This window comes from Lepidothrix coronata, unplaced genomic scaffold (assembly GCF_001604755.1).
Source record: "Lepidothrix coronata isolate B3197 unplaced genomic scaffold, Lepidothrix_coronata-1.0 Scaffold84, whole genome shotgun sequence".
Taxonomy (NCBI): Eukaryota; Metazoa; Chordata; class Aves; order Passeriformes; family Pipridae; genus Lepidothrix; species Lepidothrix coronata.
This window is the reverse complement of record NW_016690264.1, coordinates 11057-37799: the sequence shown is the minus strand read 5'-3', so window position 1 is coordinate 37799 and position 26743 is coordinate 11057. Positions and strand designations below refer to the sequence as shown.

The following is a 26743-nucleotide window of genomic DNA, read 5'->3' as shown; positions in this document are numbered from 1 at the left end:
TGGCCAGCCAAGCTAGGGCATCACCTGGGCATTGGGGATGTGATGAGAGCCAGGGTGACATGGGGACAGGAATTACCTTCAAACCTGGAGGCCCATCCTGTCCTGGCGGTCCCCGTGCACCGACACCCGGTGATCCCTGTGTGGTGGCAGAGAGCATGTGGCACGTCCCCTGGCTGGTAGGCACAGGGGTGCCAGGAGCACTGTGACACCCAGAGCATCCCCCTAGGGCTGAGGAGCCCCTCTGGGAGCAGGGAACGTGTACCTTCTCCCCTTTGGCTCCGGAAGACCCCTTGGCTCCCTGTGAAGACATCAAGCCCCCAAGAAGGGCTGGGCAGTAGGTGACAAGGGCACAGATCCCACACCCCGACAGCAGCCCCTGCCCCCAGCATCCACATGCATCCTACTCACATCTTCCCCGGGATCTCCTGGCTCCCCGAATCTTCCTGGCTCCCCCTGGCAGGAGAAAACAAGGAAAAAGTAGATGTATGGGACAGTGGATTGGGGGAACAGCTGCAGCTGGATCCCCACACTATGACCAAGCAGCGAGGAAGCCCAGGGCCCCCAGAGCCCCCTCCTCACCATCCTCCAGGGTAGCACCCACCTTCTCTCCCTTGGGGCCTGGCAAGCCTCTGTCACCCTTGGAGCCCTGTGGGGGGAGAGCAGTGTTAGGGGAGGGGGCAGCCACAGGGCTGGCTTGTCCCACAGAAGGCAGGGGTGGTGGGAGGGGGAATGACGTTAATGGGGGGTACAAAGTTAATGTGGGGGGAAAAGTTAACGGGGAGAGATTAGGTTAGTGTGGGTGATGAGGTTTACGGGGCCAACTCACGGGCTCTCCCAGCACACCCTCCAGCAGCACTGGCTCTCCCTGCAGGGACACACAAGTGATCAGACATGCCCACAGTGGATGCCAGCACCCTGCAGGCCCCAGCCCGCCCCAGCTTTGGGGGCTTTGGCAGCTCCCAGGGGTGGGGGTTCCCCCACCTCCCACCCTGGCTCCTCACCTTCTCGCCTTTGGGGCCGGGGGGGCCAGCGATGGCCTGGGGCACAGAGGAGAGAGGGGGCAGGTGAGCAGGGCTGCATGGGGATGCTCCCCCTCATCCCAGCCAGGAACACCAGGCAAGGCAGCTCTGAACTCACCTGCCCCGGAGCTCCGGCATCCCCTGGCTCTCCCTTGGGACCAGCAGGGCCCGAAGGTCCTGGCATGCCCTGGCACAAGCAGCACAGCCCTCAGCCTCAGCCGCAGACACCCCAGGCTGAGCCTCGTGGGGCTCCCGCTGGGATGGGACAGGGTGAGTAGCAACATACCATCTTCCCAGGCATTCCTGCCTCGCCGTCCTTCCCTGGCACTCCATCCCTGCCCGGCACACCAGGCTTCCCACTCTCCCCCTGCAGACAGTAGGAGTGGGGCTGGGCCATGGGAGTCCAGGCAGCCCCCCAGGCAGCCCTGAGCACCCACAGTGAAGGCAACCAGGCAGAAGGGACACAACACACTCACCACTTGTCCCGGTTGTCCAGGGACACCTGGTGGGCCCTGCAATGGAGACGTGAGCAGAAATCAAGCAGCATCCCAGGCACGAGGAATGGCCAAGGGGCAGGTTCGGGGGGTTGCAAGTACCTACCCCTGGGCCAGGGGGGCCGGGGGGCCCTGGCAGCCCCATGCTGCCCTGGGGACCTGGCAAGCCCTGCAATGGAAGCAGCCTCATCAGAGAGGGGACAGCACAGCCAGGACCTTGGCTGCCCCTGAGGGAAGATGTGTTGTGGTGGGACTGGCTGATTTTGGAGAGGCTGGATGGCTTTGGAGGGGCCATGTGGGTGCTACTAGGGATGGTGTGAGTACTCACACGGATGCCGGAGCCAGGTTCCCCTGGATCACCCTGAAAAGAATGCACTTGCATCAACCCAAAATCGTTCCAACCCACCGGCTGCCACGGTCATAGCCATGTCTCCACACCTGGATACAGGCCAAAATGTCCCTCCCTCCAGCCCCAAAACTTCCCAAAATGTGGCCCTCCCTCCAGCCCTCAAATCTGGCAAGGCACCATTTCCTTCTGTCAGGTTGGAGATGGCAATGCCAATGCAGATGCCAGTGCCATACCTTGGTCCCAGCTGGGCCCTGGGTCCCTGGTGGGCCAGTGCTGCCCTGCAGAGAACAAGGAGACATTTTTGAGGTGGTGCTTGTTGCTGGCCCAGGACAGGGAGAGGGCAGCAGGACTGCTTGGTCCCAGCACTGCCGCCCCACCCCTGCTCCCTGGGGGAACACCATGCCTGGCTGTACCACCCTGGCATGTGGTACAGGGTGGCACCTTACCGGAGGTCCTGGGGGTCCTGGGTCTCCTTGGTTGCCCTGAAGGGAGAAAGACATGGGATCGGTACAGGGAAGGGTTTCCGCCAGTAGGGAAAGGAAACTGGGTGAGGAGACCCAGACAATGCCAGTGGCTCTCGAAAGCACCCACACCAATTAAGACAAGCCTAGATGGCTCCTGCTAAGATGCAGGGGGCCAAGCACCCACCCCAGCAGCAGCATGACCCCACAGCTTCACCAAGAACTCATGGCTAGGAGCCCCCAGGTGTGTGCTGAGATGGGGGAGGCACAGGGACACAGGGGACACACAGACACCTACCGGGCGTCCCAGCACGCCGGGGAAGCCTGGCAAACCCTGCAAAGAACCACATCAGAGTCAGTGGGCAAGCAGGAACACCCCACTTCCACACAGCCCTGCCTCCCTCCCAGGGATGTCCCCCATTCTTGGCATGTGGTACCCAGCCAGGGTGCTTATGGGGGGTAGGTGTGGGGGGAGGCTCCCATGCAGGCCTGCAGGGCCTGCATGGGGTGGGGGGAAAGGAGATGAAAGAGGCATGAACGCTCCCACTGGTGTTGGTGGAGGCTGGTGTGGGACCACAGGACCTTTCCCCACTCCCAGCCTGCATCCCTCCACCATGTCCCCACTCACCGGCTTCCCCTCAGGGCCAGCCAGCCCTCTCTCACCAGGGAGACCCTGGAGCAAGAGATGGAGACAGGGTCAGTGCCAGGCAGGGGTCTGAGGTCAGTGCTAGGCAGGGGAACAGTGCAGTACTCACTGGGGCACCATCCCTGCCCTTCTCACCAGGCTCCCCTCGGTCACCCCGCAAGCCACCTTCACCCTGCAGTTGGGACAGGCACAGAGTCACAGGACAGGCAGGGACCTTCCCATGATGTTTCAGGACGTGCTGACACCCAAAGAGGGGTGCCCCCAGCAGTGCCCCCATGCAGGGCTTTGCTCCATGAGCTGCTACTTTGGCAATGGGACAGTTATGACCTCAGACCTTATCTCCTTTGGGTCCCCGCTCGCCCTCGACTCCAGGCTCACCCTGTGTTGGGAAGAAGACAGATACCATCAGCCCCTGCTGCCTCTCTACCCTGCCATCATCCCCAGCCCCAGCTGATCATGTTGCCCTGGCTCAATTGCCTTGGCTGCCCCCCTGCTCCCTGCCCAGCCACACACCTTCGCTCCCTTGGGTCCAACGGGGCCACGCTCGCCAGGAAAGCCCATCAGGCTGCCCTCCACCACATCTGCCTGTGGGCAGGGAATAGTCAGGGCCAGCACCCAGGGGACCCCAGGAAGGTCCTGTCGGGGGCACAGCCCTCCCCAAGACCCTGTGCCAAGGGACTGGACATGACTATCCATCCCCAGAGGTGCAGGTTGGCATCCTGAGGATGGTCACCAGCAACAGCCATCACCTACCTTGGGTCCTGGGGGTCCTTGGGGTCCAGGCAAGCCATCCCTGCCCTGGGAGGGTAGAGAAATAGCTTGAGCACCAAAGAGGACAACAGGGCATGGGGGAACAGAGCCATCCTGGTATGGCCACTCCTGGCCTCCACAGGGCATCTGCCAGCCCGTTTGAGAGCCCTGTGTCCCTTTGAGAGGGGCACAACACAAGGGGAGATGGAGTGGACCATCTCCCTCTCCCAGCTCACCTGCTCACCTCGGTCGCCCTTCTCGCCCCGGTCGCCCTGTGAACACAACGTGATGGCTGTCACAGCGCTGTCCTCAAGCCCCTGGACCAGGTGCCCCAGCCTCCCCCTCACACTTCCACACACTCACCTTCTCACCAGGCCGCCCAGGTTCCCCCAGCTCCCCAGCCCGGCCTGGCACCCCGGGAATGCCTGGCTTGCCAGGCTCCCCAGCCTGCCCAGGCAGGCCCTCGGGACCCCGTTCACCCACGGCCCGGCCCATGGGGCCTTGGGGGCCAGGGGTGCCTGGGTCCCCCTTGTCACCTTTGGGTCCTCGTTCGCCAGGGAAGCCTAAGGAGCCCTGCAAAACATAAGCTGTGCTGCAAAGCAAGCCCTGCAGTTGTCAGTCTCCCCGAGCCTCCCAGCGCTGAGCTGGCTGCACACCCCTCCCAGCCAGAACAGGTACCACGAGTGGGGCAGCATGTTGGGGCTTGGCATCGAGCCTGGCTCCGCTCACCTCTCGGCCTGGGGGCCCCCTCTCTCCTGGATCCCCCCGACTGCCCTTCTGGCCCCGCAGTCGCTCCGACACAGGCAGAATTGAGTCCGAGCTCCCATCATAGGCACCTGTGAGCTCCTTCAGGGATGAAATCTGGGAGGGAGGAAAGACACACCAGTCAGGACATAAGTGCAACCCAGCTGTGGTAGCACCCCACAGCCCTGCTAAGCTGCCCTGGATTGCTCAGATCTCTCACCACCTCCCATGTCCCCCTCCTGCTGCCATGTGGCAGGAACAAACCCCAGCCCAACAGCCAGGAAATACATACCTTGATGCCAAGTGCTTCCAGGCTACGTTCAACATTCTGCAATAAAGACATTAAAAACCAAGTGGGTGTTAGCCTGCTCCCACTGTCAGGGCTGTGGACAGTCCTCTGTCCCCCAGAGCTGATGTCTCAGTCCAGCAGTAAGGACAGGGACTCACCACTGCAGTCCCAGGGTCTCCACGTACTCCAGGGCTGCCAGGTCGCCCCTAGGTTTGCAGAGAAAGAGGGAATGAAAAGACGTGCAGAGGTGCAGTAGGTGAGGTGAGCAGTGCTGGTGCTGACCTCAGAAGGTTTCAGAGTTAACACTTTTTGGTGCTGCCTGAACAGGGGCTGTGGTTGCCACCACTCTGGGGTGCTAGCAGCTTGTAAGGTTCAGTGCTGGGTACTCACCGGCTCTCCTTGCAGCCCAGGCTCCCCTGGGTCCCCCTGAAACACAGCAAAGGAGTCAGTGGGGCAGAGTCAGGCTGCCTGGCACCAACTGCAGCACTAGGGTCCAGCCCTGTCATCTTGGGAGCCTGCCAAGGACTTGTTCCCTCTGGCACAGGGTCCCCCAGACCTTTGCCTTGAGAGGCTCTGGGGCAGGAGCACACTTACCTTTGGTCCAGCCACCCCACGGAGGCCTGGGGAGCCCTGGAAGACACAGAGGGGACAAATGGCACGCAGAACCCATGGACACAGGGCAGTGCCCTGAAGGAGCCATGGACAGGGGTCCTGCCTGACTCCAGGGTCTGGTGTTGGGTGGCACTGTGGGCTCGAGAACTACGCACCTGGCCTGGGGGACCAACCTGCCCTGGGACACCGGGAAGGCCAGGGGGGCCGAGAGGGCCTGGCACACCTCTGTCCCCTGGCTCGCCCTTGGCACCACTGCGGCCCTGATGAGAGAGCTGTGTCACCCCCAGGACCTGGGACCCAGGGATATGTACTCAGCAGCCCCCATCAACACACTCCTCTGCAGGGAGTACTCACCTCTCTGCCAGGTGGTCCTGTATCACCTTTGTCTCCCTAACCAGGAGAGAAAGGAGTTAGAGGGATGTTGCCCCATTCACATGCCCCAAAATGATTCTCCTGGTCCAGGCAGGGAGGAGCCACCAGACTTGTGGGGATCACAGGGGGACTGTGCAGGGACCACACAGGGACATGGCTCATCTCCTTACCTTTCTCCCATCCTCTCCTGGCGTTCCATCTTCTCCCTGGGGACAAAGGCTGCCAGTCAGAGCCTGACTTGACCATCTCAGCATGGGCACCACACAGGACAGGGGGTTGGCTCAGAGCTTTGCCACATCCTCCCCTTGCCTTTATGTTGTACTGGGATCACTGTCCCTCAGCACCCCGGGAGAGCTCCAAAACCCAGCCCTGGTCCCCCTACTCACGTTCTTGCCGTTGAGGCCGGGTTTGCCATCCTCACCGGGTTTGCCCTGGGAGGAAGAAAAGGCAGTGAGAGAGGCCCCCTAGCTCTCCACCAACCAGGGGCCCCTGGGCCTCACTGCAGCCCCAGAGTACAGGGAACAGGGAGCTGGGCACAGAGCAAGCCTCGGAAGATGGATCCAGCTGGGATTCAGCAGAGGGCATGGGGCAGGATGTGTCCCCACGGTGTAGGGTGGCTGGTACTTACAGGGATGCCAGGTGGTCCCAGTGGGCCCACGGGGCCAGGTGGTCCCTGCTCCCCACGCAGCCCAGGCAGCCCCTGCAGGGAAAGGAGATGGAGGGAGCACAGGGCAGCAGGGCATCCATCTGCCCCAGCCAGCTCCGGGAGGAGGGAGTGTGACCAGGACAGTGGCACGCTGCTGGGTCTTTCCTGCTGCACTGCCCCAGACCAAGAGGAATGGAACAGGACATCAGTCCCTTGCAAGTACAATGGCCCCAGCAGGAGCACAAACAAAACCTGCCCTCTCCAGAGGTACTTACATCCCGGCCAGGGTCCCCCTGCTTCCCCGGGTCCCCCTGCAGACAAGGAGAAGGTGAGAGCAGGGACACCCCTATCCTGCCAAAGGCCCCCCAAGGAACATCCCCAGCCTGGAGCAGAGGGTGTCCAGGGGAACAGCTCCTCCCACACCATCGTCCCTCCATCCCACAGCTCCCACCTGCAGTGCCCAGGGACAGCCATGTCCCCCACCCCGGACCATGCTCACCCGCAGCCCGGCAGGGCCCGGTGGCCCAGGTTTGCCTTCCAGCCCATTGCGGCCATCCAGACCTGGTGGGCCGCGTTCTCCCTGTAAGAGAGTAGGGCAGGAGTGTTGGAGCTGTGAGATGGGATGGTGGTGTCATGGGGCAGCCCCCAGCGCCCAGTCCCCTCACCTTCTCTCCTGGAAGGCCTCGGTCCCCAGGGTCACCCTGTGGAGTGGGAAGAGCAGTGAGCATCATCTCCCATGAACAGGAGATGAACAGGGCACAGGTCCCCTGCCCAGATCCCTGTGGGAATGGGGACACTCACCCGTGCACCGGGGGAGCCACGGGGGCCCTCCACACCCTGCAAGAGAGAGACACGCTCAGCACTGAGGCATGGGGGGAATAGGAAGGGATCCTGGGTGCTCACCAGCCACCCTCTGCACACCAGGATCCCCAGTTCTCCTGCAGAACATCATTGCCTGCCGTGCTGTCCCACCACTTCCCACACCAGGGACCCAGCACCTACCCTCTCTCCAGGCAGGCCAGGGGAGCCGGAATCACCGCGGGCACCCTTCGTGCCATCCTCACCAGGGTCCCCAGGGTCCCCCTGCCAGGGAAGGGCACGGTGGTCAGAGGGTACTGCCCTGTGCCGAGCCCGTGCCTGAGCACACGCTGAGCACCTCTGTGGTTTAAGGGTGGGATGATAGCAAGGGTCTCAAAATAAGAGATTGAAAAAGAAGTGGCTGGACTCAACACAGCCCCTGAGGGGCCAGAGAGCAGTCACAGAAGAAATGCACTGGGCAGCACTGCTGAGCCAGGAGCCAGCTTGGCCATGGTTTGGGACCATGATGCCATCCAGCACAGAGCACAGCCAGAGGCCAAAACTGCCCTGACCTAAGCTGGGCCTTAAATGCAGAATGCCAAGAGTGTGGGGTGCTGCCACAGGACCCCTGTGGGGCTGGGGAGCTAGGAGCATGCTGGCTCCTTTGGGGACCTCAGCCCTACAGGGACCTTGCAAAATGGCACCCTCCTTTCAGCACTGCGCAGGAGCGTCAGTCCACATGTCCCCCAGATCCCACATGTCCCCCAGATCCCACGTGCCCCCAGATCCCACGTGCCCCCAGATCCCACGTGCCCCCAGATCCCACGTGCCTCTCAGCTGTGGTGCACATCAGCTCCACATGGCAGGGGCTGTTTTGGGCAGAGAGGGCTTGATGGACCATGATCCCAGTGCCCAGGCAGAGTCCAGCAGGGGACAGAAAAGGGTATCCCAGCACCAGCATCCCAGGGACTCACTCATTACCTTCTCACCCTTTTCCCCCGCTCCTCCAAGCCCCACGTCGACCTGTGGGGCAGAGAGGAGCTGTCAGAGCACTCGGGGCAGGGCAGCAGCCCATTGGCAGGGAGAAGAGAGGGCAAAGCTTACAGTTCGTCCTGGGGGTCCAGTAGGCCCCTGAAAGAAGGGCAAGGGAAATGGGTTAAGAGGAGTTGGCATGGGCCCAGGGAGGGCAGGACTGTCTCTGGGGTGGGGGCCACACATGGCCCTGCGTCACTCACCGGCTCTCCACGGTCACCCTTGTTCCCTGGTGCTCCAGGGCTACCCTGTGGGAAAGAGGGACTGGGTGAGAAGGGGAGAGAATGGGGGACCCGTGGTGTGTTGGAACCCCTGGGGTAAGTGTGGGTGCAGGGTGATGGGGTGCAAGGTGTGGTGGTGCCCATGGAGCAGTGGGCACACACGAGGGGGTACTCACGTTCCTGCCTTCAGGACCTGGGTCCCCTGGGTCACCCTTCTCCCCAGGGAGGCCACGGTAGCCAGGGAGGCCCTAGTTGGAGGGCAGAGGGAGGGTGTGCATTAGCAGGAGCCACCCCAAAGGCCACAGGCATCTCGCCTACTCCAGGGTGTCCCCCAGCCCTGCACTTACCCGGGGACCCCTGTCTCCAGGTTTGCCAGGTGGACCTGCTTCACCCTGTGGGGAAAGAGGGGGTGAGTGGGGGGCAGTGGAAAGGGGGACAGTGGTCCTGGTGGGCCCTCACTTACCGGGGTGCCTTCGTCACCCTTCTCTCCTGGTTCTCCCTGTAGCACAGGTCAGCAGGCACCAGCCAGGGTAGAAAAGCACAAGTCACCAGCATCCCCCTGCTCCCTGACAGCCCCTCATCTCCTCGGGGCCACAGTGCCCCATGGCCTCTGGTCCCACCTCCCTTTTGCCCCATACTACCTCCTTGCCTCGCATCCCAGTCTGCCCCGGGGTGCCCGCTCGGCCCGGCTCCCCCTTCTCCCCTGGCTCCCCCGGGTCGCCCTGGGCAAGGGAAGAGGCAACAGGTCAGGGCAGCATGGGGGCAGCACAGGGGCTGCCAGAGGGAGAAGAGGCACAGCCTGCAGGGACAGTCCCTCCAGAGTCCGATGGACAGATGGATGGATGGACAGATGGATAGAAGGCAGAGCTTCCTGCAGTGATAGTACCTTCGGGCCACTCCTGCCTGTGAGGCCAACGATACCCTGGTTGTTGAAGAGAAGAGCATGTGTCACCAGGAATCTCAGTGACCCCGTGCCAGGGTAGGGACCAGGACCATAAGCCAGTGCCCTGGGGTGCACTCAGACTCACCCGATCGCCCTGCTCGCCTTTGGGACCGGCTGGTCCCGGGATGCTCAGGCCAGGGGCGCCCTAGACACAAAAGGATGCAGCGTGGAGCAATGGCACAGGCACCATGAGTCCAGGGAGGTCTGTGCTATGTGCTCTGTGCCTTCCATCCTCAGGCAGTACTCACACGGGCACCTTTATCTCCTGTATCGCCCTTGGGGCCAGGAGGTCCTTCTGGTCCTGGGAATCCTCTGTCACCCTGGAGCAAACAAAATCAGCACGTCAAACCACCCCCTTTTTCCCCACTGCAGCTGTGTACAGCCAGGCCTGGGACTAGGACAAGCATCTCCTCAGGTCAATGCCTAGCTGTGCAATCCCCCTCCCAGGCCATGGCCATGCCCAGAGGATGCTGTTGCAGGACAGGAGGGCACAGCTAGGGCAGGGTTACCTTCTCTCCTCCAACACCAGCCACGATAGGAGCCTGGGGGGGGAAGCAGAGGAGACCGTACTGGGTGCTGCCCGTTGCTCCCTGTCCTGGGGCTGGGACAGGCAGAGGTGGACCCGCTGGGCAGTATCACTTACTGGCTTGCCAGGTGGTCCTGGATCGCCCTGTGGAAACACAGGTGTCATCGCCAGCACCTTCCCCACCCATCCCTGCCACCCCACTGGGACCCCACTTTGCCCTCACCTTCTCTCCACGGGGGCCAGTCAGCCCTGGAGCTCCCTGTGGCAAGAGAAGAGACCTCAGGGGCTGGAAGTGCCTGGGGACATGCCCCCAGGGCATGGCAGCCCCTGCTCCACAGCACCATGACCGCTGCCTCAACTCACCTCTCTGCCTGATGGCCCTGGGCGCCCCGGGGCTCCTGTCTCACCCTGCAGGACAGGAGGAAGAGGAAGGTGTCAAAGGAATCCTGCCACCCCATTCCAGGGTGGCTGCTCCAGTGCAGAGCAGGCATCACTCCAGCATGGCTGGAGTCACCCCAGCACACTTACCTTCTCACCCTCAGGGCCCGGCACACCACGGTCCCCCTGCAGAGCAAAGCAAAGGAGGGTTTCAGGGAGCCTTCCTCCCTCTATGCCACACTATTCCCACCCCACACTGCCCCAGAGCCCTTCAGAGCCCAGCTGAGCCCCAGAATCCCATCCAAGACCACTGGGTTCTGACAGCAATCCCCAGACACAGCCGCCACGGAGCCACAGGGACATCAGGACCTGCCAATGCTGTTGAATGGCACAGTCCCTCTCCAGTGCCATCTCACCTTCTCTCCCGTCTCTCCCAGCTCTCCTGGTGCCCCACGGTCTCCCTGGTGCAGGAGGAAAACAGGGTCAAGGGCAGCAGGACCCATGGTGGGACATCATGGGTCCTGACACAGAACCCAGAGCCCTTCTCATCCTGCCGAAGGCAAGGTGAGAGCCTCCCTTCAGTCCCTGCACCACTCACCTTCCTGCCCTGCTCCCCTGGTGGTCCCCGAGGGCCCTGCAAAGGAGGGTAGAGACTGTCCGAGGCTGTCCAAAGCAGGTGCCCTCGGGGCTTGGCTCACCAGCATGGCAGCTCCTGCTCGCCTTACCTTCTCTCAGGAAACTCACCCGATCTCCTGGGTCCCCGGGGCGGCCAGGCGACCCTGGGAAACCTTCTGTGCTATCACCCTGGGGATTAGGAAAGGTGACAGCCACTCCCATGACAGGGGGATGCCCATGAGGTGGGGATGGGAATCCCCCCTGGAGAGTGGTGTGAGGTCCAGCCCCAGCAAGAGAGCATCCTCTCTTACCTTCTCTCCCTTCAGGCCGGGGGGCCCGGCAGGTCCCCGGGGCCCGGGGTCCCCAGGCAGGCCCTGCAAGACAGAACAGCTCAGCCCCTGGGGATGCAGCTTGGCCCTGGGGACACACGGCCACTGCAGCCCTGCTCCCTTCTGCTGTCCCTGCTGGCCTAGGGGCTGGACTCACCGGGGATCCAGGCTCCCCTCGAGGTGCTGCCCCATCCACAAGTCCAGGGGGGCCCTGCAGAGACAGGGGTCAGCTCCTGTGTGGTTGCACTGGGGGCTCAGTCCTTCCCAGCACCCTGAAAGGCTGCAGTGCCCTTGGACATTCAAGGGACCTCTATTCAGGAGGGCAGAGGAGTTAAGGAAATGCAGAGACACTCACCCTTTCCCCTCGGTCACCCTTTTCTCCCTGTGAGGGCAAAATTGCAAATAAGGGCATGTCCATGCTCTTCCCATGCCCTACTCAAATAGAAGGGGAACACACTGGGTGGAGCCCATCATCAGTGGTATCAGAGCACGTGCACACCATGTGCCTCTCCCCACACTGCCCAGTGCCAGCAACAGCTCACGCAGGTGTAAGTGTGTGCAGATACAGCTGGTGGGGGCACAGCCCACAAGCAGGACCAGGAGGAGTCCACAGGGGAGCAGCTCCAAGCTGCTGGCTGTTCTCCCATCCATCTGCCCACACATCCCCCCAGCCATTCCCACGCAGCACCGGGAGGATGTACCTTTACAAACTCTCCTGGAGGTCCTGGTGGCCCCATGGGTCCAAGTGGACCGGGAGGGCCTGGATCACCAAGGGGCCCCCGTGGGCCAGGGATCCCAGGGGGGCCGGGGTTGCCCTGGAGGACAGAGATGCTCCATTAGCTGGGCCTGTGACATGGGCTGGGGGTTCCATATCCATACCCCCAGACCTACCGGCACACCTGGCTCCCCTCTCCGGCCTGGCAGTCCCTGTTCTCCGTCTGTGATCACCCTGGCCTCTCCCTGAACAAGGACAGGGAGGAAAAATCAGTGTTCCCATGTGCCCTGTTGTGTCCCCAGTGCAAGACAGAGACCACAGTGCCACAAGGCCAGGAGTCTGGCAGGGAGATGGGGAGACCCTGGGGTCACCCAGCCACCAAGTACCAGGAGATGCCAGGGACCAAGATATGCCCACCAGGGTCCCCACTGCTCCCCAGGGACCCCCATGGGGCAGCCCCTGCTCATCACCTACCGGTTCGCCTTTCTCCCCCTTTGGGCCAGAAAGTCCCATTGGCCCCCGTGGTCCCTGGAAAGGAAAGATGAGAGTGAGAAGGGGTGTTGGGTGTGAGTGGGTCTGGGGAAGGCTTAGGGCCATACTCACAGGATCCCCTCGGGGACCAGGGACTCCCTGGATGCCCTGGAAAACAACAGCTCAGGAGGTGAATGCATGTCCCTGCCAGCTGGGGGAGCAGGGATGGGATGGCATGGCATGGCATGGGATGAGATGGCATGGCATGGCATGGGATGGCATGGCATGGGACGGCATGGCATGGGATGGGATGAGATGGCATGGCATGGCATGGGATGGGATGGCATGGGATGGGAGCTGCAGCCAAAATAGGCAGAGATAGTCCCTTCCCAGTACACTTGGCCTGGGTACACACACAGGAGACAGCAGTGACTTTGCCAGCTACTGAGACAGTACAAGGAAAAGGTAGGCAGAGGCCGGCTCTGGCAGAGGGAGCAGGCAGGGTGATGGGAAGAGCCAACCATGCAGCAGCAAACCCAAGGGACACCCCCACTCACCGGCTGCCCAGGTGATCCAGGATTCCCTGGGCGTCCAGGGCTTCCTGGTGTTCCATCGGCTCCAGGGAATCCCTGCAGGACAGAGAAGCATCACACCAGCACCTGATGTTCCAGCACTGCCAGACCCCCCCAGTGCCCCAGGCAGTGCTGCTTCTGGCACTGGGAGCCCAGGGCAGCCCCATGGCAGAGCTGGGTTCAGGGGTGCCTTTCCCCTGTGTATTGAGCTGGGATGTGAGGGACCAGTGTGGGGCTGGACTGGGGCTCTTCAAGGGGATCCCTCCTCCAGCCTGGGTGAGGAGGAGAACAGAGGGATGAGGGGCACAGAGAGACCTTGGGGGCCAGGTCACTGTGCTCAGGAACCCTGGGGTACCTGGGTGAGGGAGTCAGCAGTACTCACCCTGTCCCCCTTCTTGCCTGGGCTCTCGATGCTCTCTCCTGGTGGACCCCGTGGCCCTGGGGGTCCTGAAGGGCCGGGCAGCCCATGGCGACCCTGGAGGGAGAGTGGAGAGGATGGGTTGGGTGGCAGGTGGTGGTCAAGAGGTGCTCCCTGTCTGCCCCTGTGGCAAGGGTTGGACAGGCTCTTGCCCCACTCCTGCCTGCTGGCAGGACAAAGGGACAAGGGAACAACAAGGACATGGGAACTATGTCACTGCCCCTGCCAGGGATCTGTCTCCCATCTCCCTCCCTTCAGCAGGATATTACCGGCTGGCCAGGGGGGCCTGGTGGTCCCACCCGTCCTTGTTGTCCCTGCAGAAACAAAGCCAGTGGTGAGCATCCCCTGTGGGCTGGCATCAGTGTGCTTTAGGGGATGCAGACACCCCCCAGAGCGACCAGCTGGGTGGGGACACCAAAGCACTCACTGCCTCACCACGGTCTCCCTTCTCGCCCTGCAAGCGGACAGAAGGAAGGGGTTATGGGCTGGCACCCCAGCTGTTCAACTCCTCACTGGGCAGCTTCCTCTGTGCATGGTAGACAGTGGGGATGCTCACCTTGGGGCACTGCACAGTGCAAGGCTTCGGCTTTGGCTCTGGCTGGTAAAGCAAGACAAGCCTGTGTGAACCCAGGGGTGGGAGAACCCCCTGGCTTATACAGGGTTGTCCCCAGTCCACACCCCCTGAGGCACTCTGACCTTACCCTGGTGGAGATAATGGTGCAGAGGTCATCGGTGAGCTCTCCCTCCAGCTCTGCCAGGTTGTCGCCATGGTAGATGTACCGTGGGTCCTCGCTGGTGACCATGCGCCGGAGCTGCTCCCGGTCTGCCCCCTCCAAGCCCACCGCCAGCACCTGCACCCCTAAGCCAAGAGCACCCTCAGCACCCCACAGAACTCCCTGCACACCCTGCTGGGATCCCATCCATTCTCACCCCCAGCCTTGACATCCCTGGCTGCAGCGATGGCATCGTCCCCAGAGGGGCCATCAGCCAAGACCACCAGCACTGCTGGCACCCTGGGCCGGCGCCCTGCGCCAGGGCTCAGCAGGTAGGTCCTGGCAAAGGTGATGGCTGCCCCTAGAGAGGGAGAAGGAGGAGGGGACAGTCAGCAGGATCCCGGCAGCCACTACCCCAGCTCCCAGGGCAGCCCCTCACCAATGGCATTGCCGCTGGGCTCCTCGTAGCGCATGGTGCGGATCTGTTCCAGCACGGCGGGCAGGTCACTGGAGCGGTTGAGGAGCAGCCATGGCAGGCTGCGGTAGCTGTATGTGGCCAGAGCCACCTGCAAGGGTGTAGAAGAGCAGTGGGCACCGTGGCCTGCCCATGCCCTCTGAGCCCCCACCGCTGCAGCAGCACCCTACCTGGGTGCCCTCAGGGCCCAGGCGCCCCAGGGCAGACACGGTGTTGGAGAGAAGGGTGCGGACAGTGTCGGCACCCGAGGAGCTGTCACGGGTGCCATGCACCAGAAAGACAACGTCACCGTGGGCATCCCTGCAGACTGTGGGCAGGGAAGGGGTGAAGCCACCATCAGAGGGGAGACAAACCCAGCCCATCCCTGCAGTGACCACACCGTACCTGTGCGCTCACTGACAGATGTCTCGGTGCCTGGTGCACTCCCCAGGAGCGGGCGGAGGGTGAAGGTGTAGCGCTGGCCCAGGCGCAGCCCGGAGACCTGCTGGGAGCTGGCAGCACTGGGCAGTGTCCGCCCCTTCTCCCCACCAGCTGCCGCCCAGAGGACAGTCAGGGGGATCAGTGTGCCCCCATGGGAATGCTGCCCCCCATCCTGGGGCCACCCATTCATCTCACCTGCAGGAGGGCTCCAGGAAAGGACGTAGCCAGAGGCACCGGGGACTGGGGTCCAGGTGAGTGTCACCGAATCTCTCCGCACCTCCGTCACCCGCAGGCTGGTGATGTGGCCTGAGGCAGCTGCCAAGGAGGAGGAAATGGTGTCCCAGCCCCACGGGGAAGCCCTCAGCCTGCTCCCAGCTCCCTCCCCAGCCCAAGGCTGGGACAGCCCAGTTCCTGGGTGCCCCTCTGGGCTCAAGCCATGTGTCAGGGAGCTGATGCCACCTTGGCACCAGGCAGTCCCTTACCAGTTATGGCAGTGACAGTGGCTGGTTTGCTCTCCCGGCTGCCAGCCAGGCTGGTGATGCTGATCTGGTAGCGCCGGCCTGGCTCCAGCCCCGCCAGGTCATAGGATCTGGAGGTGGCTGGGAGTTGCTGGCTGCGCTGGGGCCCCCCTACAAGGGGCAGAGAGAGGTTAGCAGGTGTGGGTGGGGGCTGTTGGGTTTGCAGGGGTGCTGGCTGGCCACGCTCACCTTCAGCCAGGCGCCAGACCAGGCGGTACCCGGTGCTGCCAGCCGCCGGCAACCAGGCCAGGCGCAGGCGGTGCTCCGAGGCTTCTGTCACCTGGAAGCCACTGACAGGGGTCAATGGGACTGCCTCCGCTGTGGGGCAAAGGGACAGGCATTAGGGGCAAGGGTGCCCAGTGCCATCCTGGAATGCTGTCACCTGCCCCAGCACTCACGGGTGGTGACGACAATGGAGACGGGGTTGCCCTCTCGGTTGCCAATGAGTGCCGTCACCTTCACAGTGTAGGAGACACCTCCCTCCAGGTTGGGGATGTCAAAGGAGTTGGTGTGTCCAGGAACTCGCTGGCTATTCTCCGAGCCCCCTGTCGAAGACTGTGGCATCAGCCCACCCACCCTGTCACACTCACAGCCCAGCCCCATCTTCATCCCACATTACCATCCCTACGGCTCCACACCACGCGGTAGGCAGTGGCTCCTGGCACACCAACCCAGGTGACACGGGCAACATTGCTCCTGGATGCCTGGACCTCCAGCTGGGTCACCGTCCCCACCTGCTCAGGTGCTGTGACACCAAGGGGGTCACTGTCACCAAGGTTCACAGCAAGTGGCACCAGACAGCACTGATGGGCAGGAGGACACCTCACCTATCCGTCCCGTGGCAGTGACAGGGCTGCCCTCACGGCCATCCATGATGGCCGAGACACTGACTGTGTAGACGATGCCAGCACGCAGCCCCTCGATGGTGAAGGTGGTGGGGTCAGCAGGGAGGACGCGGGATTGCTTCAGACCTAACACAAATGGCTGGGATAGGAAGGGCTCCGCCAGTACCACCACAGCATCTCACAGTCCACACACTCACCGTCACTGCCTCGCCACGTCAGCAGGTAGCCCCCAGCGCCTGGCAGCCCTCGCCAGGTGACCCGCAGCTGGCTGGGACCGGCCTCCGTCACCCGCAGCTCCGAGATGCTGCCCACAGCTGGGTACTCTGCACCCCCCCATGGCACCACAGCGTCACCTTGGGGAATCCAGAGGGACCCCAGAGCCACCCTGCCACCTCAAGGGGTTGCAGGGGGACAGAGGACAAATGCATGCTGGAGCGGGAAAATCCAGGACCAGCAATCCTGGTGCCAGATGTGGACTTACTGAGGCGGACGGGGAGCGTGGCAGCACTGCCCTCCCGGCTGCCTGCCAGCGCCGAGACACGCACCAGGTAGGTGATTCCCTCCCGGAGGTCACCCAGCTCCAGCCCCGTCTGGCTGCCTGGGATGCGCCTCGTCCTCTCCGTGCCATCTACCGGGAGCGGGGCAGTGCGGACCCTCAGTGTCAGCTGGTCAGGGTCCCCCAGGTGCCACCCCTGCCCATGCCCACAGACTCACCCTGGTTGTTGCGCACCACCACTTTGTACTCGGTGGCACCAGGGACGTTGGTCCAGCTCAGCCGCACCCACCTGCCCGATTCCTCAACAAGCCGCAGGTCTGACACAGCACCCACGGGCCCCTCCACACCTGCGAGGGGATGCGTGAGGCACAGCTGGAGCTGCACAGCCTGGACAGCACAGCCCCTCATAGTCATCCTGGGCAATGACCAGGCAGCTGAGGGGTCTTGTGGCCAAGGGGATCCCCAAGCTGAGCAATGCCACGTGGGGGACAACCCAGGGGACCCACAGCAGTCACTCACCTGTCTGGAAGGTGGTGACGGGGGTGGCCACCTCCCCACCATCATAGAGCGTGTAGAGGGTGATGCGGTACTCGGTGCCTGGCTTCAGCCCAGTCAGCTGGTAAGTATTGGTGCTGCTGGGGAGAGACACTGTTCTGGGGGGCTCTGGTCCTGTGGGGAGGAAAGGGTCACTGCCAGCTGCTGGAACGGAGGGTCCTCAGGGGCAACGGGCACCCTGAGCCCACCTGTGGCTCTCTTCCACTCTAGACGGTAGCCACGGGCATCACGGGCACTGGTCCAGAGCACCTGGATGGATGTGGGACCCAGGATGTTGGTCTGCAGCGTCTGGTCTGTACCTGCCTCTGCAAGAGGAACCCCATGGGCCAGGCTACCCTGTGCCACTCTGCTGCCAGCCACAACGCCAGCAGGTCTCCAGTCCCCACACACAGCAGGGTAGGCAGCATGTGGGGCGATGGCAGACGGTCCCAGCCTCATCCCAGGGCAGAGTACAGGCCAGCAGAAGGATGGCATCACCTGTACCCAATACCTACCTGTCCTCTGCCGCACGGTGGCTGTGGGCCCCTCCAGTTCCCTGAAGAGCGGGGCCACTGTCACCACATAGTCGGTGTTGGGCTGCAGCCCCACCAGAGCATGTGACGTTCGACTGGCATCCAGGTCCACCCTGTGCTTGTCCTGCCCTGTGGGAGCCAGTGCAGCAGTCCCTTGGGGGCTTTGGGCAGTGGGTGCCACTATCCCCCTCCTGTCCCTCCTCTTAGGGGCCACAAGCTCTGGGACAGGCACCTACCTGCGAGGGTTGCCCAGGAGAGCCGGTAGCCGGTGGCACCACTGACAGGCTGCCAGGCCAGCAGCATGCTCTGTGCTGAGATGTTGTGGACAGCCAAGTGCTGCACACCCACTGGATGTCCTGCAGGAAGAGAGGTGCCTGTCCATCCCCCACATGAGAGGGGCAGGGTGAATCACCTTCATTTGCAAACTGCCTGCTTCAGGGGCAAGAAGCCCCTCTTGCCCCTGCTGACGGATGCTGAACTGCACTGAGGTCACCGAGTGCAGCCCTCGCCCAGGCGGCTCCTTCAAAGCACGAAACTCCTGCAAAGTGGAGCTCAAAGCCTTCCTCTTAATGCCTTAAATACTTTCTGTGGGTTAAGACTGCCTGGGGCAGCTGAAGGAATTGGTTTGCCAAAATTTGAGGCTTGTAAAGGTTTTGCCCCGGGGGCCTCACCCTCACTTCTACTCGCTTTCCACCACTCTCTTTCCTGGTGGAAACCACATTTTCCTCCTGCAGAGCACCACACTCAAATTAAAAAAAAAACACCACTGCATTTTTTCAGTCAGAATTTTTTACGTCATGTGAGGAAAGCTCTGGTCAACACACTCCCAGAAGGCTGCAAAGGAAATTGGAAGTGCACAGTGCTGCACCCTGCCCTGGGACCAACTTTTGGGGCTCAGAGCATCACCTTGTAGTCATGCTTACCTCCATCCCACCCCCACAGGCAGCAGTGGGCCTGGCAGCCCCATCCCAATGAGGCACAGTGACTGGAGGGACTGTGCTGGGAACCCATCCCTAACCCTGGCTGAGCCCAGGGCCAGGCAGTGCTTACGTGTCCGGGCGGTGAGGGTGGCAGGGACAGCAGGCTGCTGTGCGTAACGGGGTCGGAGCATCACCACGTATTCCGTGTCGGGGCGCAGGTTGCTGAGTGTGGCTGATTGTGCACTGGCCCCCAAGCTCTTCTCCTCCCCCTGGGCTTCTCCTGAAAGGACAGCAGAGGAGTGTGGGTGGGAGCAAGGACATGGAACACACCAGGCCCGGCAGGGAAGGGGTGTTTATGGGCTGGCATCCTGCCCTGAGGATGCCAGTTGTTGCCAGGGGTGGGGAGTACCGGGAGAGGCTGGGACATGGGCCAGGGCAGGGGCACCCCTTGGATCACCCAGGGCCAGGGTGGGGCTGCCAGGTGTGCAGCTTCAGCCCAGCCCCTGGCTGGGACGGGGGTCTGCTGCCTGCCCCCCCCATGAGCAGTCATAGGGGCAGATATGTGCCTGTGCTCCCAGCCCTGAGTTGGGGTGCACACATCAGGCCCCTGGCCATCATGCACACCCAAGCACACACCCTGAGCCTTGCGCATGAAGCCTCCAGGAGTACACAGGCTGCCTCCACAGCCCTGCACACACGTGTGTCCCACAGCCCACGCACGCGTGCTGGCTGCTGCAGCAAAGGCAGGCGTGCACACACCCACAGCACTCTGGGCATGCATCCCTGCATCAACCCCCATCCATGCACTCCCCCTGCCCATGGGGCTGCTGTGCAAAGGCAGGGCATCTGGGCAGCACCGACCCTCGTAGGACCATCCCCTCACCTTGCACAGTGTAGCTGAGGCTGTAGCCCTGGGGGAGCTCAGGGCCAGGCTGCCAGGCCAGCCGCAGGAAGGTTGGTCCAGTCTCCACCACGCGAAAATCCAGCATGGAGCCAGCACGGCTTTCTGGGGGCAAACAGGAGCAGGGATGAGCTCCCAACCTCATGTGCTGTGGGCACCTGGTGCCTGTGCTCGCCCCTGTCCCCAAGTGTATGGACACTCACGGGTCCGTGCTCGGCTGGACACTGACTCGCCGATGCTGTTGGCATACTGGGCGGTGACAGTGACCAGGTACTCCGTCCCCACGCGCAGTCCCCGCAGCACAGTGCTCGTCTCCCGTGGCCCCAGACTCACCTGGGCAGGAAGAGTGTCACCCCCTTGCCATCCCTAGGTCACATGTAGAGCCACCAGGGACCCCCAGGAACTCTGAGCAGCCAGGTAGGAGCACTCACCTCCTGCCTCTCTGCCATGATCGGCTGTCCCAGCCCTGTCAGTGGCACGTGTTGCACCCGGTAGCCAGTGACGGGACCGCTGGCTGCCGTCCAGCGGATCCGCAGCTGGTCAAAGCCCCGCTCCAGGATCTCCAGGTTGGAGGGGCCGGTGTGGGTTTGCCCATCTGTGGGGAAGCAAGGGCTGTCGGTTCCAGGGTGCATGAGGCAGAGGGGAGACCTTGCTGGGGTAGCATAGACGTGTGTCTGTTGGGATGGGATGGCCAGGAGGGCATTTTGGGTAGGGATGGGTGCTAAGAGTGCACCCATGGTGAGCGCAGCCTGGCTCCTGTCAGGGAGGAGGATGGGGGCCCATACCCAACAGACGCAGAGTGCCCCCGACACTTGTGCACACCCTGCGTGTCATCAGTGGCACCAGCGTGCTCAGCAGCTTGAAGTCACCAACGTAGAAGAAGAAGGCTTCGGTAGGCGTTGAGGCCACACGAATTAGCTCCTTGTGGTCAGCGTTCTTAACCCCTGGGAGGGATGGAGATGATGGGTGAGGGAGGGACCCGAATCAAGCAGGAGACCCCCTCATGTGGAGCTGAAGCCTCGCTCACCCACGGCAAAGATCTTGATCCCCTGGCTCTTCAGCTTTGCTGCGGGCCCCTCGGCATCATCCTGGGACTTGCCATCTGTGATGAGGATGCAGATCTGTGGAGGCCGGGCAAGAGACATGAGACCCAGCATGGGGCCCATGGACCCAGTACTTCTCCCCATGTTGCCAGAGCCTTGCACGTACCTGGGGGACCCCGGGCCGGAGCTGTGTGGGGCCAAAGAAGTTGTCAGCAACGTAGCGGAAGCCAGCACCAGTCCGCGTGTTGCCGCCCTTGTAGCTCAGCTGCTGGATGGCCCTCCGGACACTTGTGCCATCAGTGTGCTGGGAGAAGGTGAACTCCACCCTGGGGGCGTGCAGAGGGACAGTGTCACGTCCCAGTCCTGCCACCCTGCTGCCCCACATGCCCCCTCCCCAGGGCTCACCGTGGGTCATCACTGTACTGTGCCACGGCAAAGCGCACCGCCTTCTCACCCACCACCTGCACAAAGGGCCCCACCAGGTCATCCATGAAGGTGCGGACGGTGCGGAAGTTGTTCCTGCCGATGCTGGATGAGCCATCCACCAGGAAGGCGATGTCAGCCTCCAGCACATCCTCGCACACGGCTGTGGGGCAGTGACAGTGCTCAGGGCATGGAACAGCAAAATGGCACGGTGGTGCTGGCCCTCTCTCATCATCCCACCTCTTTCATCATCAACCCAATGCTCAGCACCCACCTTGGCTCCTCTTCTGCGCCATGGCAGGCAGAGGACCCAGGAGCAGGGGAAGCACAGCCAGGAACAGGAGCTGGCCACTCATCATGGGAGCCTGCAAGAGAGGATGCTGCCACCATTGCCCCACAGCAGCCCCACACCTCGGGGACAGCAGTCCGGGAGGTTCCCAGTACCACCTGTGCCAGGACGCCTGGCAGCATTGGGAGGGCGGGGTGCCAGTGCCGTCCCAGGCACCCCACGGCGCAGGGAGAGCCCCGCTTCAGGCCGGGGCAGGCGGGCAGCAGCTGGCCCGTGTACACCCGGTGGGGTTGCCCAGAGTGCGGGAGATACGGGCAGCGCCTGGCCCCACTCCAGCCCTCCTGGTCCAGCCCGGGCTCTGCCTCCCGCCAGCCCTTCCCCTGCCCATGCCGCGGCACCGGCAGCAGCGCACCCCGGCCGCCCCTGCCTCCTGGTCCCCTCACCGCCCACAGGGGCTCCCTCCGCCCCAGGAAAGTGCTGTAGGGCAGCGGGGAGCCAGCGTGGGCAGCCCTGCCCGCCAGCCCCACGCCCCGCCGCTTCCCACCCACGCGGCGCCGGGGCACACCTGGCCCGACACCCCCGCGATGGCCACGGCGGGTCCCAGCCCCAGCACCGCCCGGCCCGGGCGGAGCGAGCCCCGCCGCGGGAGGGTGGGCGAGCGCCCGCGGGTGCCCGCGCGGGAGGCTCGGTCGCCCCGCAGCGCCGCCCGCCCGCGGCGGGACCCCCGGCCCGGCCCCGCGCTCACCCGCCGTCCCCGCGGGGACGCTCCGTCCCGCACCGCTCCGCGCCGTTCCGTGCCGAGCCGAGCCGAGCCGGGCGCAGGCGGTGCCGGCGCGCACCGGCCCCCGGCGCTCCCGCCCCTTTATGGAGGGCGGCCCGGAGCGCGGTCCCGGGGGGGGAGCGGAGCGGCGCGGCCCCCGCCCAGCCCGGCCCCCCCAGAGGGCTTTTCCCACCCGCTCCCCTGGGAGGGAAGAAAGGGAAGCGGCTCCTCGGGCTGTCCCCCATCAAGTGCCGCCCTTGGCTGCACCACGCACAGGGGCTGAAGGGCTCCGAGGCCAGGATGAAGCAGGAGAGGGCTGGACCCCGGGGAGCGTTTCTGATGGACTTTCTGCCGAGACCTCGTTGAGGGGCCGAGTGGACTCCAGTAAGGCCCAAGGCAGTTTTCCCTCCAGCATCTGCATCCTCCGGGAAAATGAGCAGCTCTGGGACCTGCCAGCCAGGAGCTGGCTGCTCACCTCCATCCATCTCAGGAGAATGTGACACCAGGGCCTCACCTTGGGCAGAGCTGGATGGAGCTGCCACAGGGACCTGAGCCCCTGACCCCCTCTGTGTTAGAGGCTGACTCTGAGCACCAGCCCTGGGAAGGATGATGGTGGTGAAGGGCTGCTCCCCACACCAGCAGAGCTCCCACAAGGCTTCAGGACCACCAGGCCTTGGCTGGGACCTTTCCTGCCCCCACAGCTTGGGGGCAGGAGCACGTAGGGCTCTAGTACCCACAGTTCTTGTACAGGAACTGCCCTGGAGCCATCTGTGGGGCATCCTCCTGCCCTGCTCTAGACATCATCTCCCAACAGTTATCAGAGCAGACCAGTACCTGAAACCTACCCCAGAGCTGGAGAAACTGGCCACTGAAGATGTGGCTGCAGTTGCTGGGAGGAGGCAATAGGGAAAAGATGCCCAGCAAGGTGAGCAGGGACCTCATGTTGCCCTGGTCTCACTTCCTGCCCACCCAGTGACTGGTGGAACTGTGCCCTGGGGCTCCTCCACAGCCCAGGGTGCACCCCTGACCCTCAGGGCGCCCCTCACCCCCAGGGCACCCTGTGGGGCCACACTGCTCCTTGGGGCACATCCCACTGCACCCCATCCTCCCCCCTGGTGTCTGTGCTCACCTGAGGCTGACCCTGGCTCATGGCCCTGCCCTGCACCTCACGCCACCTGCGCTCTGTCCCCTTGGTCACCCAACATTCCCCTGTCCCCAGCACCTCACATACCTGTGCCCTCCCAGCCACCGGTGCAGGGGCTCCCCTCCGGCTCCTGGCAGGGCAGTGGGTAGGTCCCGGGGCATCTTCTTGCAGGCAGCAAGGAGAGCGACAGTGGGGGTCGCTGGGACCCAGGGCCACCTCACAGCTGGGGGCCCGGGGCAGGGCCACCGGCCACGGAGCAAAGATGCTCCAGGGTCGGCTGTAGGCAACTTTCCCAGGCACACGCTGTTCCCGAGCAGGGGAGGAGTGGCGATGCCCCAGCTCTTCTTAAAGGCGCAGCAAGCAGTGCATCCCCTCCTCTTCGTTAGCCCTCCTCTCTTTAGACCCCAGCCCTGGCCCCCACACTTGGCCGAGGGGTTCCGAGGTTCACCGTGGTCACAGGTTTCCCCCTGCCTGCCCCAGCCCTGTGAGTCCGGCCGTGAGTCCCGCATCCTCAGGTCAGGACCATCCCCAAACCCTCCTCCCGCCAGAGCTCGTTTAATGAAGACAAGGCAGCCTGTCCCAATTAGACAAGGGGCTTCGTTAAACAGGGAGCGGAGGGGCCTGCCAAGGGCGCTGTGTCTGGCCCCGGGCCCGGAGCTGGTGGAGCAGCCCCAAGGCGCAGTGCCGGCGACAGGGCACGGGCGGCCGGGGGTCACCCCGGCAAACGGGGGCAGCGCTGGGGTGAGCATCGCCCAGAGGGCACCGCAGGCAGCGGCACCGGGACAGCGACACTTCACAGCCATGCCAGGGGCTCTGCCTGCCACCTCGGCCCCCACGACTGTGGAAGACACCAATTTGGGGTGGTCCCAAACCCCAATCCCCCATGGACAGCATCTTGACCATCTTGCCAGCAGCATTCCGTTTACGTTGGCACTGGATGGGCGTACGCAGGTGTGCTGGGTCCCCAAAACCAGAGTGCCTCCCCCTCTGCGGTGTTTCCCAGCTTCCCCTGCATACCAAGGCCAGGGAAGGAATCCGCGGCCCGCGGCGCGGGACGGTACTGCCTCTGCAGAGCGAGAGCACCAGGTGCGAGTGACTCACGCGGCGCACCGCGCCGCTGCAGCCTGTCCCTCCGGGAACATCCCGAGAGGCTGTCAGCCCTTCCTGAAGCCTGGCAGGCTGGCAGCCAGGCCACCAGTCACTCCTGTAGCCCAGACTTGGGGTTCCCCATCTCCCAGCTGGCTCAGCCCCAAAGCACGCTGACTCCTCTTCCCTGACACTAATAAAAGTTTGTAGGGCTGACCCTGACCCCAGCTTCCTGCCTGTGCATGCCATCCTGGTCCCCAAATGCCACTCACCAGCCGATCAGATCACAAGAAGACAAAAAACATATCCCCAGGTCCCACTGACCCTGCTCAGGCAAGCAGGAGGTCACGTCACCCCCAGGCATAGGAGCCCCCCCAGTTTGAGAGTGCACACAAGGGAAGCACCAGGGCTGAGCTTCTCCTTGCCCACACTTGCCAGGCGTGAGGCCTCACCGCTGCTTTAGTGGGAAGCAAGAAGTGAATCTGTTTTCTTCAGCCCCAGGTGAGGTTTTAGCTCTCTCGGGTGGGATGAGTCATATATACAGCATGGTGAGATGCTGCACGGTGAGACGGGTGCTGGGATGCAGAGCTAGCTGTGCTTGGGGTGCTGTGGGGTCTGTGTTCTATCCTCTGCTCACCCCCTCCACATCCCACAGCCACTGCCTCTGGTGCTGATCCAACACAGGCTGGGATTCAGCACAACTCTTACAGGATTTCAGTTTTCTAGTCCTACAGTGATCCTGCAGTGCTCCTCACTACAGCATGACACAGGCCTTCCCCAGCCAGTGGGAATGCATAAGGCAGCTCTGTGGGTGCTGGGAGACAGAAACCCCCTCTCCAGGCACTTTTAAATTGGGAAGCTTTCAGACACAGGGAGCAGCGGGGAGCTGATGCTGAGGCGGGTGAGGAGAAGAGAAGCTGGCCAGAGCCTGGAGGGGGAACCTCGCCTGCCACAGGGGCCAGTTGGGACACGCTCCAGGAATGTCTCCTTGCACCACTCACTGCCAGCTCTATGCTGTGGCACCCAGCCACCCAGTACCAGCATCCTGGGAAAGGGGCCCATGACCCCTTGCCATCATCTCCAGTCAGCTCGGGGACAGCCCAGAGGGACAGCATCACACTCACAGTGCAGCCTTGGGGAACCCCTGTGCCACCCCATGGGACACCCCAGCAAGCCCAGGGGCCACAAAGTAGGCCAGAGTGGGTAACTCGTCACCCCTTACCTCCTACTGACCTGTTCCAAGGGATCTGGGGTGGGAGACAGCTGTGCCAGCCCCTCCAGGCTGCAATTCATGCAAGGGGAACAGACAGCAGACCCCCAGCTCCTCCATGCCGCAGGGGACAGCTTGCAGCACTCCCTATCCTGCTGCTGCCCATCCCTGCAGGAAAAGGAATCAAAGCCACATCCCTGCAGGAAAAGGAATCAAAGTATGACATCAGGGTGAAGCCATGACCCGCGAGCCGCCCGCTCTGCCCAGTGGCTCTGGGGATGCCCAAAGCGAGGGGGATGCTCCCAGTTGCGGGGTCGATGGAGGCAAGTGGTCCCACTGCAGTAGGGCTTGGTTAGGATGAGCCCACTGTGCCCCCAGATCAAGGCTCCGCGTGGGGTGGGTGCGTGTCCCAGCTGTCCCACAACTGCTGTACAAGGATGGGAAGTTTTTCCTGCCCATAAACTGTTTTGTCTGGAGGCTGCTGCCAGCACGGCCGCACACCGGCATCGCACGAAGCTGCACTGGAACGCGGCCAGGCCCTGCTGGCCACGCAGAACAGGCTCAGGGAGAACGGTAACACCATGAGGATGTAACCCCCCCTTGGCTAAGTCGGGCAGGAGAAGGCAGCCCTGGTCAGGAGACAGCAGGCTTGCTCTCAGGGACAGCGAGAGAGAGGAGAGCCAGGCACCGCCAGGGCTCTGCAAAGGGCCAGCGGTGCTTTGCAATGGCATGTGGCCAGCATGCCAGAAGGGGAAGGTGATGATGGGGATGATGGAAGCAGGATGAGGAGCCAGCAGCACTGCATGGAGTTCTAGAGTTGCCAGTTAACAACTTGCCTTCAGCTGCGTCCTGTGGCTGGGCTTTGGGTGATGCTGGGGCTGCACAGTGGCTGAGGGTGAGTGTCAGGGACCCAGGGAGAGGCAGGGAGAAGGGTTAAGCAGGCTGCAGGCAGGAGCTGCAGGTGACCACTCACACAGCCCGGCTCATCTGCAGGAATCAAGCTTCTCCACTTACAGAGGCAAGAGCTGCTCCC

The 26743-nt window shown here is 63.1% G+C and overlaps 1 protein-coding gene across 1 annotated transcript in view; it reads right to left on the bottom strand.

The window, feature by feature from the left end:
• COL7A1 (collagen type VII alpha 1 chain) overlaps positions 1 to 23212 on the bottom strand; it is a 30799-nt gene extending 7587 nt beyond the window's left edge. Inside the window, exons 1-91 of the mRNA XM_017820505.1 lie at positions 23116 to 23212; positions 21666 to 22471; positions 21496 to 21586; positions 21204 to 21384; positions 20965 to 21124; positions 20783 to 20876; positions 20552 to 20699; positions 20187 to 20367; positions 19953 to 20088; positions 18171 to 18281; positions 17917 to 18063; positions 17611 to 17727; positions 17387 to 17536; positions 17086 to 17214; positions 16853 to 16999; positions 16569 to 16724; positions 16354 to 16497; positions 16146 to 16271; positions 15925 to 16071; positions 15716 to 15844; positions 15491 to 15637; positions 15204 to 15323; positions 14973 to 15119; positions 14759 to 14895; positions 14553 to 14679; positions 14331 to 14474; positions 14102 to 14259; positions 13957 to 13998; positions 13828 to 13854; positions 13670 to 13714; positions 13365 to 13457; positions 12968 to 13039; positions 12543 to 12578; positions 12414 to 12467; positions 12116 to 12184; positions 11926 to 12039; positions 11580 to 11606; positions 11382 to 11435; positions 11207 to 11269; positions 11025 to 11084; positions 10879 to 10914; positions 10697 to 10741; positions 10431 to 10466; positions 10266 to 10310; positions 10126 to 10161; positions 9886 to 9918; positions 9625 to 9696; positions 9462 to 9521; positions 9075 to 9155; positions 8897 to 8932; positions 8781 to 8825; positions 8610 to 8681; positions 8416 to 8460; positions 8285 to 8311; positions 8162 to 8203; positions 7385 to 7465; positions 7184 to 7219; positions 7048 to 7083; positions 6882 to 6962; positions 6658 to 6693; positions 6365 to 6436; positions 6123 to 6167; positions 5907 to 5942; positions 5719 to 5754; positions 5520 to 5624; positions 5347 to 5382; positions 5143 to 5178; positions 4911 to 4958; positions 4756 to 4791; positions 4449 to 4580; positions 4083 to 4292; positions 3956 to 3991; positions 3723 to 3767; positions 3483 to 3554; positions 3304 to 3348; positions 3079 to 3141; positions 2952 to 2996; positions 2622 to 2657; positions 2309 to 2344; positions 2096 to 2140; positions 1842 to 1874; positions 1620 to 1682; positions 1496 to 1531; positions 1306 to 1386; positions 1138 to 1206; positions 1002 to 1037; positions 827 to 865; positions 602 to 646; positions 409 to 453; positions 263 to 298; positions 77 to 136 (exon numbers count right to left, since the gene is read on the bottom strand). Of these exons, the coding sequence (XP_017675994.1) occupies positions 77 to 136; positions 263 to 298; positions 409 to 453; positions 602 to 646; positions 827 to 865; positions 1002 to 1037; positions 1138 to 1206; positions 1306 to 1386; positions 1496 to 1531; positions 1620 to 1682; positions 1842 to 1874; positions 2096 to 2140; positions 2309 to 2344; positions 2622 to 2657; positions 2952 to 2996; positions 3079 to 3141; positions 3304 to 3348; positions 3483 to 3554; positions 3723 to 3767; positions 3956 to 3991; positions 4083 to 4292; positions 4449 to 4580; positions 4756 to 4791; positions 4911 to 4958; positions 5143 to 5178; positions 5347 to 5382; positions 5520 to 5624; positions 5719 to 5754; positions 5907 to 5942; positions 6123 to 6167; positions 6365 to 6436; positions 6658 to 6693; positions 6882 to 6962; positions 7048 to 7083; positions 7184 to 7219; positions 7385 to 7465; positions 8162 to 8203; positions 8285 to 8311; positions 8416 to 8460; positions 8610 to 8681; positions 8781 to 8825; positions 8897 to 8932; positions 9075 to 9155; positions 9462 to 9521; positions 9625 to 9696; positions 9886 to 9918; positions 10126 to 10161; positions 10266 to 10310; positions 10431 to 10466; positions 10697 to 10741; positions 10879 to 10914; positions 11025 to 11084; positions 11207 to 11269; positions 11382 to 11435; positions 11580 to 11606; positions 11926 to 12039; positions 12116 to 12184; positions 12414 to 12467; positions 12543 to 12578; positions 12968 to 13039; positions 13365 to 13457; positions 13670 to 13714; positions 13828 to 13854; positions 13957 to 13998; positions 14102 to 14259; positions 14331 to 14474; positions 14553 to 14679; positions 14759 to 14895; positions 14973 to 15119; positions 15204 to 15323; positions 15491 to 15637; positions 15716 to 15844; positions 15925 to 16071; positions 16146 to 16271; positions 16354 to 16497; positions 16569 to 16724; positions 16853 to 16999; positions 17086 to 17214; positions 17387 to 17536; positions 17611 to 17727; positions 17917 to 18063; positions 18171 to 18281; positions 19953 to 20088; positions 20187 to 20367; positions 20552 to 20699; positions 20783 to 20876; positions 20965 to 21124; positions 21204 to 21384; positions 21496 to 21586; positions 21666 to 22471; positions 23116 to 23212 (7872 nt within the window). The remainder of the gene's footprint in view (positions 1 to 76; positions 137 to 262; positions 299 to 408; positions 454 to 601; positions 647 to 826; positions 866 to 1001; positions 1038 to 1137; positions 1207 to 1305; positions 1387 to 1495; positions 1532 to 1619; positions 1683 to 1841; positions 1875 to 2095; positions 2141 to 2308; positions 2345 to 2621; positions 2658 to 2951; positions 2997 to 3078; positions 3142 to 3303; positions 3349 to 3482; positions 3555 to 3722; positions 3768 to 3955; positions 3992 to 4082; positions 4293 to 4448; positions 4581 to 4755; positions 4792 to 4910; positions 4959 to 5142; positions 5179 to 5346; positions 5383 to 5519; positions 5625 to 5718; positions 5755 to 5906; positions 5943 to 6122; positions 6168 to 6364; positions 6437 to 6657; positions 6694 to 6881; positions 6963 to 7047; positions 7084 to 7183; positions 7220 to 7384; positions 7466 to 8161; positions 8204 to 8284; positions 8312 to 8415; positions 8461 to 8609; positions 8682 to 8780; positions 8826 to 8896; positions 8933 to 9074; positions 9156 to 9461; positions 9522 to 9624; positions 9697 to 9885; positions 9919 to 10125; positions 10162 to 10265; positions 10311 to 10430; positions 10467 to 10696; positions 10742 to 10878; positions 10915 to 11024; positions 11085 to 11206; positions 11270 to 11381; positions 11436 to 11579; positions 11607 to 11925; positions 12040 to 12115; positions 12185 to 12413; positions 12468 to 12542; positions 12579 to 12967; positions 13040 to 13364; positions 13458 to 13669; positions 13715 to 13827; positions 13855 to 13956; positions 13999 to 14101; positions 14260 to 14330; positions 14475 to 14552; positions 14680 to 14758; positions 14896 to 14972; positions 15120 to 15203; positions 15324 to 15490; positions 15638 to 15715; positions 15845 to 15924; positions 16072 to 16145; positions 16272 to 16353; positions 16498 to 16568; positions 16725 to 16852; positions 17000 to 17085; positions 17215 to 17386; positions 17537 to 17610; positions 17728 to 17916; positions 18064 to 18170; positions 18282 to 19952; positions 20089 to 20186; positions 20368 to 20551; positions 20700 to 20782; positions 20877 to 20964; positions 21125 to 21203; positions 21385 to 21495; positions 21587 to 21665; positions 22472 to 23115) is intronic.
• Between the last annotated feature and the right edge of the window lie 3531 nt (positions 23213 to 26743).